General features: G+C 43.1%; 1 protein-coding gene across 1 annotated transcript; it reads right to left on the reverse strand.

The window, feature by feature from the left end:
• Positions 1-1403: 1403 nt before the first annotated feature.
• ALG11 (ALG11, alpha-1,2-mannosyltransferase) lies at positions 1404-6785 on the reverse strand. The gene is made up of 4 exons (XM_010583353.1): positions 6725-6785; positions 5487-5720; positions 3831-4762; positions 1404-1799 (listed from the first exon to the last, which is right to left on the reverse strand). Exons 1-4 carry the CDS (start codon positions 6760-6762, stop codon positions 1528-1530), a joined length of 1476 nt encoding a protein of 491 aa, XP_010581655.1. The 5' UTR covers positions 6763-6785; the 3' UTR covers positions 1404-1527.
• Positions 6786-20131: the final 13346 nt, after the last annotated feature.

Here is a 20131-nt window from a genome sequence, read left to right on the forward strand (position 1 = left end):
TACTGTTTCAAAGCTTGAAATTTCAGCCACATCAGTAACAAAATTTAAGGCTAGCTAACATTAAATGCCAAGTAAATCAACTGCTTTTCAACAGTGCTAAACGCTCAATTAAAATTAACAGAAGGTTGTTATGATTTTGTTTAAAAGGAAAGAAATCAGGCTACTTTTCAGATGTCTAAATGTTGAAAAATCCTCATCCAGACTGAAATGCACTTTTTATTATTCTAAACTACCTGGGCCATCTCTGACAACACTTGCTTGAGAAATTTCTGGTTGGATACTCTCTTTAACCATTTTTGTATCATGTAAGAAAGTCTTCTCGTCAGTATATTGTATTTGCCTAGATCAGTCGGCTCCTGGTTTTAAGCAGCTCTTCCAGCTTTTCATCTCTCCATACTGCCAATACAGCTTTAGAACCCAGTTGCATTTACACAGTACTGACCCTACAGTGTCACCAGCTGCTCAGCAGTTCTATGTTGTAGCTGTAAAAGGGTTTATTAGCACCATGAGAATTGTGCGTTCCCCAATTCCTAATAAAACATGGGACAGTAGCTTCTTCCAACTGTATTTCTTCATATACAAAAATTTCATATAAGCCAGGTGAAGCTTAGATAGAGGGAAAACCACATTCTGAAGTCTGATTGCAGTAGCTTTTTGCCCTTCTCTTAGTTCACTAAAATATAAAATACTGCTTTGATGGCTCAAAAAAGGACTGTGTGTTTTTCCATTTTTGATATAACAGCAGATGTCCAATTTTTGAACATTTTGTTCGCAGTGTTCTGTTTTATAATAAGCAGTAGTTTAGGGCTTCAGCATTCATATTTGTATAGCATTTAATTATGCCCTCTCATCTAGACCCTTCTATTCCCTAGGAAGAGAAAACCTTTCAATGGAGTAGGGTTGGAAAAATACCATTAAGTTGTCATACTGTGAAGGGGCATGAGGAAATAGCTAATACAAGGATCATAGACAAGTGCAATTATTACACTTATTAAAAAGCAAGTTAGCGAAACCACCATATGATTAACCTAAAGGAATCACTGTAGGTAATGAAATCTCCAGAACCACAATTAAAATCCCACATAATAGAATTTTGCCACACAATGGGGAAGAGCAAATTGAAAAGGTGCTACAGATTCTGGAAAAAAATCTTCTGGGTACAAAAGCTATCAAACAGAAGTGCTGACTGCAGGTAGAGAGTCATGAAATGGGTGGAGACTGAAAGTATTCAATAAATAAAAGAACATCCAGATGTAGTTCTGTTACCAAGGAAATACGTTGGTTCTGTGAATCCAGAGGGTTTTGCAGTGCACTGTACTGTCATGTAGTCAACAAAGAAAATTTTCAGGAGCGTTTTTTTTCCCAGTAAAAAAATGCCCATTACATAAAGCAGATACCCTGACAGAAAGAAATAAAATCTCTTTATTGAATGGGACCAAGGGATCATAGATTAGATATATTTACAGGTGACCCATAGTCAAATATAAAAAGTTAATTTTATTCATATACATTTTTATTAATATACTTTTATTTAAATAATGGCTCCACAGATAACAGGAATGTCTCTTCAAAATGCTGGTCAGAAAACCTATGCACAGAGCGACGAGCATTTTCCCTGATCTCTAACCTTTTTTCAGGAGACAAAGAGAGGATATAAGCCATCGTCTCAGCATAATTGTCCTCGTTTTCTGCCAGGAAGCCTGTCGTATGTCCTTCGTAGGGTACCACAATATCTAATTTGGGGCCTCCAGAACTGTGAGCCAGGATAACTGTGCCAGCTGCCATACATTCAACTACTCCTGTAAAAGACACAAAACATGCTGGTGTGAATTGCACATCATGTACTTTGGCTTTCCATAAGTCACTGGAAAGTTAAAACCACAGTAAAATTCACCCCAAATTATAAGCTACTATAGCCTGCCGTTCTAGATCAGCTTGAAAAATACAGAGTAAGTGGTCTCATAAGAAAAACAAATTTAAGCTTTTCAGTCCTAGGGACTGAAATGATAGTGTCTCTTAAACACATAAAATTGAAATTAGAAATCAGATATAATTGGTTAAGTTGTGGTTCTTGAAACATATTTTATTTACCTGAGATAGATTGTATCACCAGTATATCTGGTGGGGAAAAAAGCTAGATACTGAAATAAATGTTAAGATAAACATGGAAGGTGGCTCTTTGACAGAACACTGCATAGTTCTGTTCTGCTCTGTAACAGAACACTGCAACACTGGTTTTATGGTGTGGTGGCAGCTGCAAAAAATAATTAAAAATTAGAGCTGAACATAACTGTATTCATTTTCTCATCCACACTGAAGATTTTTAACATTTAGAAAGATACTGAGAGAAAAGCTGACTGTGCACGTTTCAATCGGATGATATTCAGAAGTTCGGCATTTTGTAGATTAACAAATCTTTATAGCTTTTGACAACTCAGCAAGACAAACTAGTAAAAATTGTTATCACTACATCTGCATTTTTGATGGAAGAAGTTTTAATGAAATGGGAATCTGATAGTAAGCTTTCCTCAGCCAAAAGCAGTGGGACAGGAATAGCACATAATGTATACATCAACTTCAGTTCTCCTCCATAGTTCTGGAACAGACCTTAGAAATCACTTTAATTGCTGATTCTTCCAGTTCTGATTTCATTTTTTAAAAGTTCCCCTTAGCTCAAAAATTGCCAACTATAAATAATGCTCCAAAGTTTTGGTACATGTTTTTTTACAGGTAAAAAGCCATTGGAGATGAAGTTGAAATCATGCTGAAATTCAAAATCACAGTGTGATTGTATCACTTTTTTTTTTTAAATTTACTTAACTAAACTGTTTTGTGGTGGGGGGAAATATGAGAAACCATTACTTCCACTTTGTGGCAGTTGCTTCGGGGAGACACTTCAGAGTCACATTATAGCCAAGTATGGCAACCGTTCTGCTTGGCTGCTGACTTACCCTGCTGTAGATTCACAGCAGATGGGCAACCTCGCGTTCCCTTTCAAGGTCAGGACTCGACTCACCCCAATAAACTGAGCCCAATACCTTAATACTGTACAACAGCACATTGCAAACCAGGTGCCAGCTCCTCTTTGGCACTCTGCTCCACGCTACAGCGACTGACTTAGGGACTTAAATGCCTTAGCGCAGGTGCCCAGTGCAATGAGATGACTGAGGGAGGTACCTGGTGGCATCGACACGGGGCTTACAAATAAGAGACGGGATCTGTGGGAAACGCGCACCTCTGAAACAGCAGCTAGAGCCTCGTGACATGTACTAGACATTCCAAAGGGCAGCTGAGGCAGCTGAAACACAATCAAAATCTCTATGCATGGATGTCTGCACGTGAACTGTGTCCAAGCCCCACCCCTGCAGCCAGTGGAGCCCCCGGGGCACGGTCCAAGGTGCTTCAACAGACACACCCGCTGCCCGTTGAGGCCCCGTTGGGTAGGGGAGGCACCAGTGCAAGGCCAGCAAACCCCACGCGGGACCTTAGGGCGACCCACGATCTCGCAGAGCAGTAGCTGGAGGTCAGGCAGGACATCCTGGGCAGCACAGGCGGCACCAGCTGCCTGTTTGGTGACCAGCAGACACCCATAGTTAACGGCCTACAAGGCCTACGGCGGTTCCGCTTGCATTGCAGTTGCACCTAGCGCCTAGTCACCCGAATTGGTGCTGGAGGCTCTACCTCAGCTAGATTGCCCCTGAGGAGAACAGGAGTTGGACACCCGCTCGGCACGCAGACACCGACACCCAGCAGCCCTCGTTGCGAACTGAAGCCCTCCCCAACGGTGTTCCCAGCTGGGACAAGTGGCTGAACGCTGAGGAGATACTGACCGATCCCGAAGTGCTCATTCCACATCGTATGCAGGCCGATGGTGGCCTCAGCCAGGTGTCTCTTTAGCTCCTCAAAGGGAATGTTTATTCTGAACATCACATTGTTACTAACTCCCAGCTCTTCACAAAGACGTTTCAGGTTATTTACACGCTCTTCATCTTGCTGGTTACGACAGCCTCCAATTAGGATAAGCTTCAGTGGTGGCTGCTGCCCCAGTCTCTTCTCTTTCAGCAATTTGGCAAAGGCTCTGATTTGCAAAGGATGATCTTTTTCAGGCCTGAACTGGCTGACGGAAACAATGGAATATTCCCTGGTGCTCTTTTCCTCTTCCAGTGGGATATCCAGGAAGGTCTGAACATCGCACGGGGGATACACAATGCTAGTGCAAGCCCCAGCTCTCCAGAGGGAAAGGATGTGATTTAGCGTCCAAGAAGAATTAACCATAATCACGTCACTGCAGGAACCAACCAATCCGTACATGAAAGCAAAGAAGTAGTAGTAGGCAAGTTTAAATTTGCTGAAAAGAGGACTGTTTGTAATGAAGGCTGCATTGTTAAACCTGGTATCCTGATTCCTAACAACAGAAAGCATATCGGTGCTGATAGTGGGATAATGGACGTAGCATCCAACGCGACAGCCTCCTAAATATTTAAAAAGGGGAAGCGTGAAGGCGTAACCCATTGAGTCAATATAAATATCAGGAACACACTTTAGAAGAGCTTCCCAGCCAAGAAACACTGATCCTAAACTTTGTCCCAGCAAAGTGAAGTGAGGGTAAAGAGAAGCTTCCACAAGGTAGCGTTTTTCTAGAAATACAAACTTCACAGGATGAGTTAATTTAATATTGAATCTTCTGAAAGCACCTTCTACTATTTCTTCTCCCGTGGCACCTCTATCACCAGTGTAAACAACGCAAGTTACATTTCTGTACCTGCAAGAGTAAAGAGAAGGAATTTCATACATTCTTCTCTTCAATTTTTTTAACGTGAAACTAAAATACCATCCATTCAAAATTACTCAAAAGGTATATGAGAACAAATGCCTGGCCTAGCTCTGAGACGATTTCAACTAAACTATACTTTTCATTATACTTTCACAGTTTCTTCTGATCTGCAGAAAAACATATGGCCGAGGACTTGGGGAATATTTTTTTTTGAGTAAAACACAAAAGGAGCTCAGTATTATTCTACAGACTTAAGAACGCCTTGCCCTACGTTAGGAGATGTCTGTCTAGTGCGTAGCATGAGTAAAATACAGAAGACTCTGCAAGCCAGTGGATGTACCAACATTAAATCCAGTTTAGACACTAACTTGTTTTGCCTCCTGCACCAAGAGGCAAGTACCAAGATTATCAGTTACCTGCTGATGAGTTACGCTTACACAAAGCTCCATATCAGTAGTGGAAACCTGAAGAGGGAGGAGGGGTTCTCCCAAGGAGATAAAGAAGTGAGAGGTGTCACAGCAGGAAAGATCAAAATCTGGGTAAAGGGATGAAACGGAACAGTGCAACCAGGCGAAATGTGGATGTAAAAAAAAAGAGTAGGACCAGTAGATTAATGATACCTATTTAAATACGTAAAATGCCAAAATGCATGTAAATAATACCACCAGTAGCTAAGAATGAAATATGGTATTTGATAAACATATACGCTTACTTTTTCTGGAGTGTTCTTATGGCACACCACAAGACTCTCTCCCCTCCACCACCTGCATTGCAGTACGGGTGAAAAAAGGCAACCAGCAATGGCCGCTTCCCATCTTTTCCTGCTGAGGTCAACTGTTTTTTCCTTTGTTGTATCCAGAGCCGTACTCCCCACAGCAGCACCACCAAGCAGACACACAAAACTCCACTTAGAAATAATGCAGGGATTAACAATGAGCACAGCAATCTGAAACAAGCCAGAAATTTTAAAATATAAAACTGCTTTAAAGAAATACTATGTACGATATTGAGAGAGAAGGGCTTTCAGATAGAGCTACAGGGAGTTCAACATTTTCTTGAGTTCTTCTAATCTCAGAAATCATTGGTGTCTGCATATCATTTCAATGATTATGGAAAAAAAAAATCACTATTCTACATTGTTTAGCCAAAGATTTTTTTCCTCCTACAGTTACCTTGCAATCATTTATTATTGTTTATTCATGCCATGTGTCCATATCTATCTCTATGTGCTCTATACACTACTAAGGTTGCATGTCCTCAGCAGTCTGGCAAAACACAACTAGCAAAGAGATTTCTAAATAGATTTATGAGAGCTTTCTTCAGTCCAAGCTCCTGTTTGGCCTGCCTTTGCATGAACTGCTCTGGTTCAGAGCTACTTGGGCCAGCCCGCAGTGCGTGGCCCAGAACCTGCACCTTCCATTCCCCCGAGACTTGAAGGGCTATGTCGATTGTCCAGAAAAGCTCCGAGCAGTGTCTCTGTTTAGAGAGACCCGTCCCCTCACACCTCCGAAGCACTCCCTCTGCTCACCGCCGCCTCCCCGCACAGCTCTCCTCACCCAGGAACGGGAGGTTTCTCACAGGAGCCTCTTCTTGGCCTACAGAGCTTCACAGGCGCCAGAGCCTGGGTTCTGATGCTGCGCTACGTGTCACGATAAACGCCATTAGCCCAACACTAAAGGGGTTGCCCACGGCGACCCACGCGTCACCCCTGAGGCGTGAGGCAAGAGAACGCTTTCCTCTTCGGGACGAAGAAGCAGAAAAGCACATTAACCCTCCCGAGGCCGGCGGCGGAGCGAGAAGGAGCCGGGCAGGGGCCCGTCCCACCTCGCCCTGCCCGGCCGCCTCTTCCCCTCGGGGAAGAGGGTCGGGGTTGGGGTCTCCTTCTCCCTTCCCCTCCCCTCCCCTCCTCCCCCCTGCTAGGACGCGCCGCCCCACCCGCAGCCCCGGTACCTGATCAGCCCACACAGACTCAACCCTCCCGCCACCATCTTGGACAACGCCGCCACGCCTTTCCGCCGGAAGGGGACGGCTCCCGGCTGGGCGGGCGGGGCGAGGGGGCGGAACCAGCCGGGCGTTTTCTCCCCTCTCATTGGCTCCCGCGGGAGAGAGACGGAGGGGAGGGGAAGGGGTGGGGCTAGGAACGGCGAGCAGGGCGTGGCCGGGCCGGCGTCAGGTGGGTGGTGCGAGCGGGCGGCGCTCCCTGAGGGGCGGGAGCGGCGCGGCTGTCGCCTCCTCCTCTTCCTCCTCCTTTTCCTCCTTTTCCTCCTCTTCCTCCCCTTCTTCCTTCCCTTCTTCCTCCCCTTCTTCTCTCCCCTTCCTCCCCCGCCGGGGTGCCGTGCGGTGCGGTGCGGTGCGTGAGGAGGCCGAGGCCTCCCCTGAACAGCCATTTTCTTCTCGCACATCCCCCGGCCGCACGTTTTGTCTCTGTCAGTGCTGGCCCCTCTCTTTGGGCCAGAAGGGGATGGCCTGTCCTCCTCCTTCCAGCCCTGCCTCCCTCTCCCGCTTGCCAGCGAGTCGCCCTGAGGAGCGAGGCACCCCTCTGCTCCCCGGCAAGGCCTGCGGGTGAGCCCCGGCGGGCCGAGGGCAGGATGTCCCAAATACCCTGCGCCGGTCGAAGAGGATCCCCGTGAACACGGTCACTGGAGACAACGTCCACTGGAGGATGTCCAGGCTGTCTCTGGCTCATGGACTTTGTCTCCTGTTCTGTCTCGATTGGGGAGCGTATGCACAGACCGGAGGATTAGTGTAGAGATAAGACTGAAAAGTGCTGGTTTTTAAAGTGCTGCTAATGATGTGTCATTAAACAGCAAGACTTCGTATTTCTAAAATGGCTTCCCTTGGGGAAACGTAAGAAACGCATCCCGCTCTCCCAGATGCTGGGAAGTGTTGAGTGAAAATACCAGACGTAGGTGCGGAGGTGATTAGGCAGAATGGGCCAAAATATTTCTGATTTCCTGTCACATCCCTAAGTGCTTTTTTTCCCCCCACTACAGTCTCCACTAAAAAAAAAAAAAAAAGTAACGCTTTATGTGGCAAATTTGATCCAAATAACTCAGTCTCCACTCTCTTACAGAGTTGAGCTTGTCCAAAATTTGAGGGCATTTCAAACATACCTTCTTTGAACAGGACCTCTCCAGAACCTGTGATCTTTCAGCCTCTTCGAGGTCAGCATGATCTCTTTCATGTCATAGCCACCTGTTGATTTTGAGGTCTTGAAGCTTAAGGATGTTTTTGAAGGTCACCCTGTGTCTTCTTCATCAGAAGAGTGCTGGTTGGAAAATGCTGAATCGTTAGTTTATTTGGCCATTGCCATAGCCCGAAGCAGAGACATAAAAGTCTCTGCTGTAGTGGGAGTGAGAAGAGTTCAGCTTAAGTAATGGTTATTTGATTCTGACTTGCCTGGATTGAGTTTTCCACTTATAAGGACTCACCGTGTGGGAATAGAATTGGAAATGTGTCAGGCCCTCAAAGTTAGAGTTTTATTGGTTATTTTACTGGTGTTTGTAATTAAATCTCTTGACTGTCTTAACTACTACTGACTATAGGTTTTACCAGGGCATCTTTGCCTTTATGTAAGCGGGTAAATTGGAAGAGTTCTGTTGGGAGGTCCAGCAAGCATGACCTAACGTTTCATTTCTGAACCAACAGCCCTCATAAGTGGGGTGCCACAGGCACTGGTTTCTCTCCCTTAATCTTTTTTCCTCTTCCCTGACAGAGCAGTTGCCTGAGAAGCATGTGGGATGTTTGCAGAAGAGACCTTTGCTGGATTCACATCTCTCAACTCAAGACACCTCTGTTGTAATGTCAACGTTTGAAGATAATTGCTTGGTTTCAGAGAAGAGGCATGGTTCTTCTAGGGCACAAGACATCCGGTCTATTTTAGATGATGAAACTTGTGTATCTCCCTGCTGACTTGAAAAGGAGCTTATGGCCACTCCCTTGGAAGGTATGAATCTTAGACTGAGTGTCTTTATGAAGCTGAAGGATCACAGATTAGCCATGGCTTAATTAAGATGAGGCTTAAGTAATGCTGAAGAGTTCCAGGAAGCAAGAAGAATAATTAATGAGGGAGACACCTACTTACCTGGTTTTTGTGTTGCCTGGGCCGTAAATGGTAGTGCAGTGTTTTGGGTTTAGATTCAGCTCTCTGCTCGGGAAATCACATAGCAAATGTACTTGGAAAAGCCTTTGGCTTCATGTGGCTAGAAGAGTACAACTTGTTCTTTCCAGTCAGGCTCATTGCAAAGTTAGCTGTACTGAAATCAGGATTTAATCCATGAAGCTTCCAGTATAAGTCCTATGCTTTCTTCAGGGTTTCAGTCCTAAGTGTCAGAAGTGTATTTTAGCTTGAGCCCAGCAAAATATCTTGCTTTTCCTGAAACCACTTAATCAATTTCTTGGAAGCTCCCCAAATGTCCTATTAACGAATGTATACGTCTGTGCGTTTGGCAGCTGGAAGAAAAAGTCATATTTGCACGGTCACAATGGAAACAGCTGCCTCCTGGCAGCGTACGGTATTTCCAGTGCATGAACTTACCAGCAGGGTGAGCTTCAGACTTTATTCAGCTAGCTGTACAGCCAGATGTACTCTGCATGCATAGCATAGCCAGTGTGACAGGTAGATCTGGCGCTTCCCTCCAGCACTGAAATTTTTGCATGAATACAGATTGACTGTCCAGCCTTAGTGCTGCACAGCATATACAGTCACATAATTTTGCTAGTGACAGCAAACTGAGGGAGTTGTTGTTGGGAGAACAATTCATAGATACTGTTCTTGTCTTGCTTTCGCTCCCAGGGCAAACAACAGATAGCAGAGGAATTGTTGGGGTAGGAACAGCCCTCTCTGATTTATGTTCCTTTTTTTTTTTTAAGCTTCATGGCCCTTTCCTAACCATGTGCACTCATTTCTTGATGGGTACTTTCAGGTGGAGTATGCCAGGAAACATGATGTCCTTGTAGGCTGTGTATGACCTATAAGTTGTAGCTCAGGCACATTGTAATAAAGCATCTGCATAAACAAATAGATATTCTGGATCTGGATAACTTTTTCAGGTCGTTACCAATGCTAAACAGGGGAAAAGAGGAGTTCTTCACAAGACAATCAGGCTAGATGGAAAAGGATGTGAAGAAAAGCTGCAGTGAATCTGCTTGTATTCTCTGCCTGGTTTAGATGTGTGGTCTGGTTTTTTGTGTTGGTTTTTTTGTTTGTTTTTTTTTTTCCCAAAAACTACATGAGTTGCTACAGACACAAACTCTCACATAAGTTCAAATGATAGTTTTGAAACCTCTGCCAGTCCTGGCACAAATTCCTCAGACCTGACTTTGCAGTCAGAAGATGTTTTGTTTGATGGCCCCTGTTTCTTCTGCCGTTCTTCCTATGTGTTTTGTAGTCACCTCAGATGGTCTTCTTTTCATGGAAGGCTATTTTTATTTTGGAAACAGTGTTCACTTGCTTATTGCAGGGAGAAGTCTGTGTGATGGTGGGAGTATCAAATAGTTTTCTCAGTTCTAATAATTTGTAGTTCACAGAATCACAGACTGGTTGAGGTTGGCAGGGACCTCTGGAGCTCATCTGGTCCAACCCCCCTGCCCAAGCTGGGCCACCCACAGCCAGTTGCCCAGGACCATGTCCAGACGGCTTTTGAGTATCCCCAAGGATGGACACTCCGCCACCTCCCTGGGCAACCTGTGCCAGTGTTCAGTCCCCGTCACAGTGAAAAAGTGTTTCCTGATGTTCAGAGGGACCCCCGCCATGTTTCAGTTTGTGCCCATGGCCTCTGGTCCTGTCACTGGGCACCGCTGGAAAGAGCCTGGCTCCGTCCTCTTTGCACCCGCCCGTCAGGTATCTATATATGTTGATAAGATTCTTCCTGAGCCTCCTCTAGGCTGAACAGTCCCAGCTCTCAGCCTTTCCTCCTCGTAGGAGAGGTGCTCCAATCTCTTAATCATCTCAGTTATTTTATTTCTTCTGTAGTCCATCTAGTGGTAATTAAAAAAAGACACATTAATACTTTCAAAGTTGTTTTGTTAACTTTTTTTAATCAGGCTATTCAGCTTCTGACGTGAGCAATATGAAAACTGTGTTGCTGACAGCCTTGCAGACTGCAATGGATACCTTTAATGTGTGAATGTCCAACACAGACTAATCGAGTTGTCACCACTTAACAACTTCCCCACCTTAATGCATATGTAGCAGAAGATATTGTGTGCATGTGTTTAGGGTATTGGCAATAACTTCAGCAAGAGCAGCACTGAGCTCTCTGTGGCGTTCCCACTCCAGCACTAAGAACGCTATTAAAAGCCTTGTCTGTAGAAATTCCATGTGGCTGACATGCCAATGAAATTAAACTAGCCTTGTCATGAAGTCGGCTTTGTTTTCACCTTCCCAGAGATGCACCAAGTTTTTAATCTTTTGCTGCCTCTGTAAGCATTTTTGTCCTGTTTAAAACCACTGGCAAGTAATAACACAAAGAAAGTGCATTAATATTGTGTAAGGATATTCATATGACAGTCATGTGGTCTTTTATACTTTCTTGTATAGTTGGTTACTTTCTTTCAGAAACATGCACTGTGTAGCATTCAGTCTCTCATACAGGACTGCTGTCTTAGCTACCAAAATGCCTGGGACTGTTTTTAGCAGAAGGAGTCTTAGATCATTGATATACACAGTAAGTTTTTCCTTTTTGCACGTGTCTTGTGGTGGGCTGTTAAATGTTACAGTACCTTTGTTCTTCATTGCATAGTAACAGGAGGCAGAAATAAAGTTGCGCCAGTTGTGTACTAAATATTTGCGAAGCAAAAAACTAGTATTGGAAATAAATTGTGGCACTAATGTATCTAGGGCAAATCACTATGGGGATGTTTCTACTGATATATTGTAATATTAAAGTTGCCAAATACAAGCAATTCTACTAATTTTTTTTTAAACTGTCATCTTTACTTTTGAGCTAGATGTGAGAGCACCCATGCCCTAGAACCATGTATCTATGAGCAAAAGCTGCCCGTTGGTTTTTTTTTGGCAGAAGCAATGAAGAATTAAGCAGCTTGGACCTACCCAGAATTTTTGCAAGAGCTCCTATAAACAATGTTTATTTGTATCACCAGGCAACTTAGGCAAGTTGAATCCATAGCTTTTGATTAACAGAAGATTATTTTCACACAAGTTGTCCCCATTGGGCAAGGACTATGTAGGAAAACAAATCAGTTCCACTGCTGGGGTTTAATCCTGTAGATTGTGCCAGTATTTTAGACTCCTGTGGACTCTTCTGTCAGTTCTCCTAAACAGTTATAAGCAGGAAAAAGCAAAATGTCTGCCATTTTTTAGGGTGGGTGAAGGAAATACATTCAAGCAACTCAGAACACAGGCAGAAATGGGATGGCAAATGATGTAGCCCTACTGATAACATCACTGAGCTTGCAAAATAACATGCAGACTCACCTTAAGTCCCAGCTTTTTCGGCTGGAAGTTTGGGATTCTTGAGGGGCTGGGGACTAATTTTGTGTGCCTGTGATAGCAGACCAAACCCTTCTTGCTTTTCTTTCTCCCTTATGCAGATACTAATGTCTCTATGGCCATCTGCACCTAATCAGGACATGAAGGGGATCATGAAGGACCACCTCTTTCACAGTAGTACCCTAACATCTGTTTAAATCAACTATGAAACTGCTCAGGAAGCTGCAAAACTTCACAGCGTGAAATTTTTACTGAGATAGGCACCTCCATCATCAGACTTGAAAGGGTTCACGTATTGAAAAAGAAACACTCTGTGCTAACTTGTTCAAGGCACATTTGTGCACATGTGTTTGTGTGTGCTTCTCTTTGCCTGTTTCAGGAAGCAAGGGAGAGTGCTATTTGGATGAAAATCCAATTTGTTTCACATGAAGCCAGGATGAGGCAGGATTTGCATTCTGTGCTCACGTCTGGCTCCTTGGCACTGCTCAAGAAAGAGAAAGGAGCCAGAAACTAGCTGTGGAGCAGGACAGAAAGGAGTTACAATTATTGGAGGAGACTGTTTGGCTAGTCCAGACATGAGAGATGCAGGCACTGTGCCTCGTCGCCTCCTCTGACTTATTTCTATTCTGGGGATGAGGAAAGCTTGAAAGGTCGGTGATTTTCCCATGGGGTAGATTCAATCAAATATGCTCTTCTGGGGGGGTGAACTAAGGCTGCTTAGAAGTAGTTCCCTGCCACACTACCTTTTCTTTCAACAAGCAGAGGTACCAGGAAGGAATGATAAATGAACTGAGCCTGAATTTCCATGGACTAGCATCTCTGCTTCCCAGGAATTGAAGGCAGTTAATAAATCTCAGAAGGTTGCTCAGCAACTCTCGGGATGGTTACCTTCTTTTATACTGAGCTGCAGGATGCATCAGTTTTGACTAAATGTGTCCTTGGAAGAAACATTCTTTGTCTGGAGAGCAGACTGAGGTGAACTCTGGAAATGACAGGATTGCTGAGAGCTGAAAAAACCCCTATTTCACTGTTGGAAAGCTTTTCTGTGTTTCCCTTTTCTCACAACTGCAGGCTCCCAGGATCTCTTTAGGAGTCAAATGTCTCCAGTTTCCTGTATGCTCGTGCAATAAGCAAACACTATTTTTACAGTGAGTTTGAGTCATGATGAACCAGTATGCATGCTGCACAAAACAACCTGAGAAAATCCATCTGCATTTGAAAGCAGGATTTTAACTGCATATTTCAATCCAGGTGTTAAATGTTTCAGATAAAAATACTTGGAAACACAAAGAGGTTTACTCTGTAATTGCCATTTCTCTTAGATGTTTCTGGAAGCATCTGTTTGTATGGAAGCGATTGTGTAAAATTAGTAGCAGAGTTTGCTGTGTTGATACTTTCATCCCTGACTGTTGCTTTAGTTCTGACATTTCCACCTGAATTCTTCCCCGCTACTTGCTGTAGGCTGCCGGTGTTAGGAATAGGGAATTACTATCAGGTATTCCAGCAGAAAAAAGTAACAGCAAATATGTTTTCATCTTTATTTCTTATTTCTCCGCTCAGTTTCTATAAAGCCATCAGTATGGCTCTATCCAGGCCAGCTCCACTTATTTTCGTGGTCACTTGGAAGTATGTTTTGTCCACTGATAGAATCTGATACCTCTCTGCTTGTGGCTCTTGCCTGAGAGTTGACTGTAAGTTCATGTGAGATATTAGACCTCAATGGGGCAGTGCTGTAATAGTTCCTAGCCCTGAAGAGCAAATAATTAACAGGATTTTTGTAGAAAAATAAGTTGGCTAAACAGGAGGTCACATACATTACAGTTTGGACCTCTGACAACTGGGAACAGCAAAGCCTCTGCCCCGTGCGCCTGTAGTGTCCTCATCAGAGGTTTCCCTCCTCGCTTCTCGCCTGCTGTGGCAGAGGGAGTCAGCCAGAGAGCTGGCAGATCTTCATCCCTCTCCAGATCGGGAAGAAAAACCCGCCTAAGGGCAGGCGGTGCTGTCGTGAGGCTGAATGACTGGACCCTCCTGTCCCTTCTCTCCACGGTGAGTAGGGTGATGCCGAGGTCGGCGGCGTGTGAGCAGTGCCCCGGGTTGTTTGCTCGCGGGACGGCAGTAGTCTTGTCTTGGCAGGACGTGGCAGAGCCCACAGGGGCGAGTAGCGGAGGATGTGCAAGAAGGGCCTTCGCGCCGGCCTGGCTGGGCCGCGTCCGAGCCCCCACGGCCATAGGGTCACCCCAGAGTCTACGCTCTCTGCAAGGCTGGGATCACAGGAGGGCCCTGGCACCCTCCTGCCTTTTCCTGCACAGTAACTGCATCCAATCCACAGGAAGAGAGGGAAAAAAAGGAGTAAAAGAACCAAATGGATGATGTAGTAAGCAGAAACCCTTCTTCCCAGGCAGAGTTTTGCCTGGAACACCAGGAAAGCAGAGAGGGCTTTGCTCAGGACTCTGTGCTGGAGGAGCCCAGGTTCTGTGCTGAGGAGTGCTGCTATCAAGCTTTCTTAAGGATTTGGGAATTGCTGGTAACTCCTCTCTCTCTGTAGAGAGGTGGTTTCTGCCAGGATAAGGTAGACAGAAACAACCGTTAAGAGAAACTGAATTTGGGCTTGCCTTTACCTATCTGGCCTGTCCTAACAAAGGCAGTATGTTTGTATTTTAGACGTGGCATCTGTAATGCAAATACAAGATGCTGTTTTGTCTTTTATTCTTGAAATAAAGGTGATGGTGGTGTATATAAATGAAATGGGGTGAAATAACCTTTTATTCAGAGGCCAAGCAGTTTGTCTTGAGATTAAACACTGGCCATAAAACCAGAAATACAGGCTTAAATCAAGGTTACATTCCTTTTCTTTTGTTTGGTCATTTTTCTTTTTTTGCATGCTTTACAAATATGACATGCTTTATGTTATTTACGTAGTGTCAGGTGTCTTATCAAAGTGAATTCTCTCTCTCTGGCTGTCAAACACGACCACATTATGATTTGAAACAAGTGCAGGCAAGGAACTAATAGTAATTTAAATGGTCTGGATTCTACAGTCAGGGACAGTTTAGAGGATCTATATTATATATGAATGTCACTTAATACACAGGCTTACATTCCTGATCTGTATAGGGGAAAAAAATGATTGCAGATTTGGCAAAGCATCTTAGGATCTGCTAGTAGTTTGCCTTCTACAGGGTAAAAAGCAGGTTACTTTGAAAAAAAAAAACCAAAACGAAAAAACACCCCCAGTCTTCCCATTTACTTAAATCACAGTTCAAAGACTTACCACTTTATTTATTCAAAACAAGTGGGAAAGATATTTTTAAAAACCCACAAATACTGAGGAATGTAAAAAACAAAACTGGAATGAAGAACTTTAGTCTTATTTCTAAATGTGGATAGCAAATGTAGCTGACAAAAGCTATGATCTTTAGCAAAGACCGATACTGCTCATAGGTATAGGTCTGTCTGTCTCCTCAAATAAGCCTTTAAAAATAGTTACTTTTGTAATATTCTCAAGTTATAGTTGAAGTACTGCAGTTACGACTGATAAAATGTAGGTCCTTTTTCTATGTATGGAATTCAAAAAGGCTTTTGCTCAAACTTTACAAGCCAAAACCAGCTCTGAGCAAGAGCAAAGCATGAACAACGCCAGAAAATTAGGTTGGAAATACAGAAGTGAAAATACTGGTTTTGTTGTGGCACTGCCCAACAAGTTCTGCCAGCCTTCTTCACCTGCTAGGTGAATGAACGTCACTGGAAATCTGGACTCGAATTAATTCATGCAGATTACAATTGTTCTTTGCACTTAAACCCTGACCCAAAAGGTGTGCCTTTTCCTATGTTAATATTAATATGATCAGCCTGGTAGTTTCCAGGCACTCGAAAACAGGTTCCCGTAGTATAAATACACAGATAACAGAAATGATCATAATGAAATCAACACTGCTAAAAGCAGACAAAGTACCAAGTCCACACAATTTTGCAATCATATTAGAAGCCATGGAACGAAAAAAATTAGTACGCGTTTTGGGCCCTGTTACAAAAGAGATACTCCGCTGAGTTTTGCTGGTTTACAGCAAACAAATCTTTTTTAAATATTTAGAGAAGATTGAGTCTGCTTCCTGAAAAACTGAAGCCAAAGTCTGAGCTCATTTGATTCGAAATGAGGCCATCAACTCTTAAGCAATTTTATTCATGGCAGGTAGGAATTCAGTTCCTTGTATGTACAGTTTCCTTTTTCTTATAGTGTAAGAAATAACATTACTTATGATCATGCTTCTTCATCTGTTGAAAGAAATATGTATACCATTCACACTATAGAAACGCTTGTGTACCTGATGGCTGCCAATTTTCTTAGGACTGTAGCCAAAGAGTTATCTTTCTGATTTCATGCTCAAAACTGGGAGCAAATGTAGGTAAAGAGAGAGTTTTGTTGGCTCTTCAATGCTAAAAAGGTATGGCCCTTTTTTTTATTTTCTGTAATAAGTATGTCAGTTAGTCTGGAGAACTCAAGGACATTGTTATGTACTGTCAATCTGACCAAGCTTCCACTGAACTTTCAGCTGCAACTAATTGACTTCATGGGGGAAATGCGAGGCTTGTATTGCTTAGTAGGACTGAAAAATGACTGCTGAGCAAGCGCAGGGATTTGTTTGAAGAAAAAGTGCATACCTTTACTACTTCTCTTTTGGCTTAAAGAGGACACTGACAGAGGAGAACTAGTTGTCTCACACGAGGACTGGGTTTTTCACAGGTTTCCCCCAAGCAATGTTGTTAACAACTTGTTGGTAACCGGGAGTTACCAGCACCGTTGTTTGTGATGTTACTAGGAGCTTTGCAATACTTTGCTTTTTTCCTTTTTTTTTTTTTTTCTTAAAGCTTCAGGTCCTGCAGTTGCACTGTATGTGTAAAAACCAAAGTCAATCTAACTCTGTTATGATGGGGAAAAAAATTCAAAAATTTTAGCTGACTGCATCCTGAAGACAAATTAAAAAGAACTCAAAATACTGTCAAATGTGAAATTGCTTGGGTTTTAGCCCCATATCATTGTTTGTATGCCTCAGGATGGATTGTATTTCAGTGTTCTAAAATGATGTCTGAGGAGGAGAGTAGGAAAACAATTAACATTCAAAGGCAGACTGGATTTCTAGAGTGATGTATTAATAATAATACATCCCTCTTTGCATTGACATGATGTGCACGTATCTGAACCTGTTCCTCTTGTCTGTCTGTCAGATTAAGGCAATATGACCCCCTTACCTCCAGGCTCCCAGTTTTTTCCTTGAACCCAAGCGTCTCATCTTTCAAGGCATTGTTAAGACTATTTTAAGATGCTTTCTTTGGGCAACAGCCAGAGGGATTAGATACAGGCCAGAACATAAAAAGCCAGGGGTGAATGCACCCAGGAAACATAATTTACCTGAAAATACATAGTTCTTGTATGTTTATCATATTCTCCGATAGTAGCAGATAATGTAAAGGGGAAAACTCATGTTTTACCAGCTCTTGAGGCTTTAAGACAAAGGGATTTAATTTTCTTAGGACGTTCTGCATTTTCTGACATCAGCTCTAAAGGGGCAATTAATTGAGCCAGAACGGGGAAGATAATTTGGAAGCCAGCAGCAGTCTGTCAGAGTTCAGCAGCAGCAGCAGGCGATCGCAGCAGTTAACTCCAAGCAGCTGCCTCGCTCCCCTGGCAGGCATTGCCACCCTTCAGGTGCCGACATCGGATCCCTTCCTGATCTCCCTAAGAGTTGTGGAGTGGTTGGGATGGGGCAGGACCTCTGAGTTTTCAGTCTGGTGCATTAAGGTAAATGGAAATTGTTCGGTTTTACGAGATGCTCGGTTGTTTCTGCTTTGTGAATGGTACCTCTTCTCCAAGAGCTGCTCGTAACTCAGTCAGCTACATACGTGTCATTTGCCATTGTCATATAGCTCTGCTTGAGCCTGCAGCTAAACTAGGTATTGTAAATGAGCTAGACTAGTTGAAATATGTATTGTGCCCCTTTCATCTGAAGAACTATAGCAAACTTTTTTCCAGCCAAATAATTCTTTTTAATGTGGGTGAATATCTTGTAAACTGAATGTGTTTAAAGCACAACCTCATGTGTTTCTTCTCTACCTCCAAATCAGTATTCAGGACTCTGCCGAAGGCAAAGGACTATGGGGCACTAAGTAAGAACTTGTCTCTGCTGCTTTCAGAAACAAACAAATTTTTACCTTAAGAGTTGCTCAGAAGTTGGGGAAAAAAAGGGTGACTGAAGGGAATCAGAGAGAAGATGCTTACTAAACATCTCTTTATTCTGCCAGCCTAAGTTGAGCTTTGCTGGTGAACCTGAAATGAAGAAGAAAAAAAACAACTTGTTTTTACAGTATGTTTCATCACATGATAATTTCATGAATGTTAGTTACTTGTAGAAACATGCTAGGTAGAGTTTGGGATATTTTTAATAGTAAAGATACTGTCAGAGATGAGTGGATCAAGTATATATACTTTAGAGCTGGCCAGAAACTGGAATTTCTGTTCCCTAAGACAATCCAGAATTTGAAATTTCCATTATTTGGAATTAGGATGCAGAGCTGAATTTCTGAATATCTTTGATTTGAGATCAGAGAATTGTTTTGTTTTAGAAAGACAAAAAATAGTTTTCAACTTTATATATACTTAGTATTTAAATACATTGTACTGAAATGTTTTCACGTAAGTCAGATTGTGTGATTTTCAACTGCTGGTTTCAAAACCAGTTAGAATCAGTAATTCCTGAAAATATTTCACCTTTAACACAGTTTTCTTTTTTAGAAAAGTGTTCTAGCTGAAGCCAGGTGTGTTTTTAATTGGTTTCATTGGTAAATACAGAACAAACACAGATGCTTCACTTTTAGTAGTAATACTCATTAGAAGTGCCATTTCTCAAAATGTTTCAAAATAACCCTTTTTTTTAAGTTTAATATTATCACCGATCTTGTATATTAAGACAATGATACAAAATAGTGCTACATCAGTATTTTGAGTTTTGCTTCATTGGCAGAAGACCTTGTTTTTGCAAAGATGGTTCTTAACTCTGAGGTGGAGTCAAGAACTTGGATGGTGTGAGTGGAGCGGAAGATTCATCTTTGTGGGAAGTTACGGCAGGAAGGCAAGCCAGGATGCTAATACCCTGCGTGGTGGCTTTCTGGACCACTGTCTTTGTGGCAGGGGTGTGAGGGATGTACCTCTGCTTTTGGAAGTAGAAAGAATCTGAATTTGTCCTGCCAGACAGGTAGAGTATCTATCATCTATTCCCTCAGGTTTTTGTGACTTGATAGAGGTCTGCTGCGGTTTTGACCCTGTGTGCTAACTTTTGCATAGGAGTAATTTTGGTGACTTTTTCCAACAAGTCCAAGAGATTCTGATTAAACATAGGACAATTATTTTAAGGCTTGCCTGTGCGGTGAGGTCACTGCATAGCCAGGGAGGGTGTGAATCAATGACACATCAACTATATTATATAAATTCCTTGCATGGCCATTCTTTAGGTGTCCCTGTTCAGGGGTGTCTTCAGAAGTGGACTGCGCTACTGTGGGCTTAGGGAACTAGAGATTCCACTCACCAAGTTAGCACAGTGCTGTGAATTTGCTGCAGGCAATCCCAGAGAAATCTATTCAGGCTTGGCTCAAGGCACTTCTAGTGGTGGTACCTGTCATGTGTATGGCTGTCTAATTAGATGTTCCTGTAGTTGCCTGGAGGATTTAAGGGGAACTGAGTTCGCCAAAAGGAATATGTTTGGGGTTTTTTTCCTTTACTTTTTGGCACTAATTGCTGGTTTAATTTTGTTTGTTTGTTTGTTTTTTAGTAAAGCGTGCTGATGGTAAAGAGGCACATTTTAAAAAGTATAAATGTTGTATGCACTCTTCCCTCCCCCCCCCCCCCCCCTAAA

Source organism: Haliaeetus leucocephalus, unplaced genomic scaffold (genome assembly GCF_000737465.1).
Source record: "Haliaeetus leucocephalus isolate CR32 unplaced genomic scaffold, Haliaeetus_leucocephalus-4.0 Scaffold897, whole genome shotgun sequence".
NCBI classification, from domain to species: domain Eukaryota; kingdom Metazoa; phylum Chordata; class Aves; order Accipitriformes; family Accipitridae; genus Haliaeetus; species Haliaeetus leucocephalus.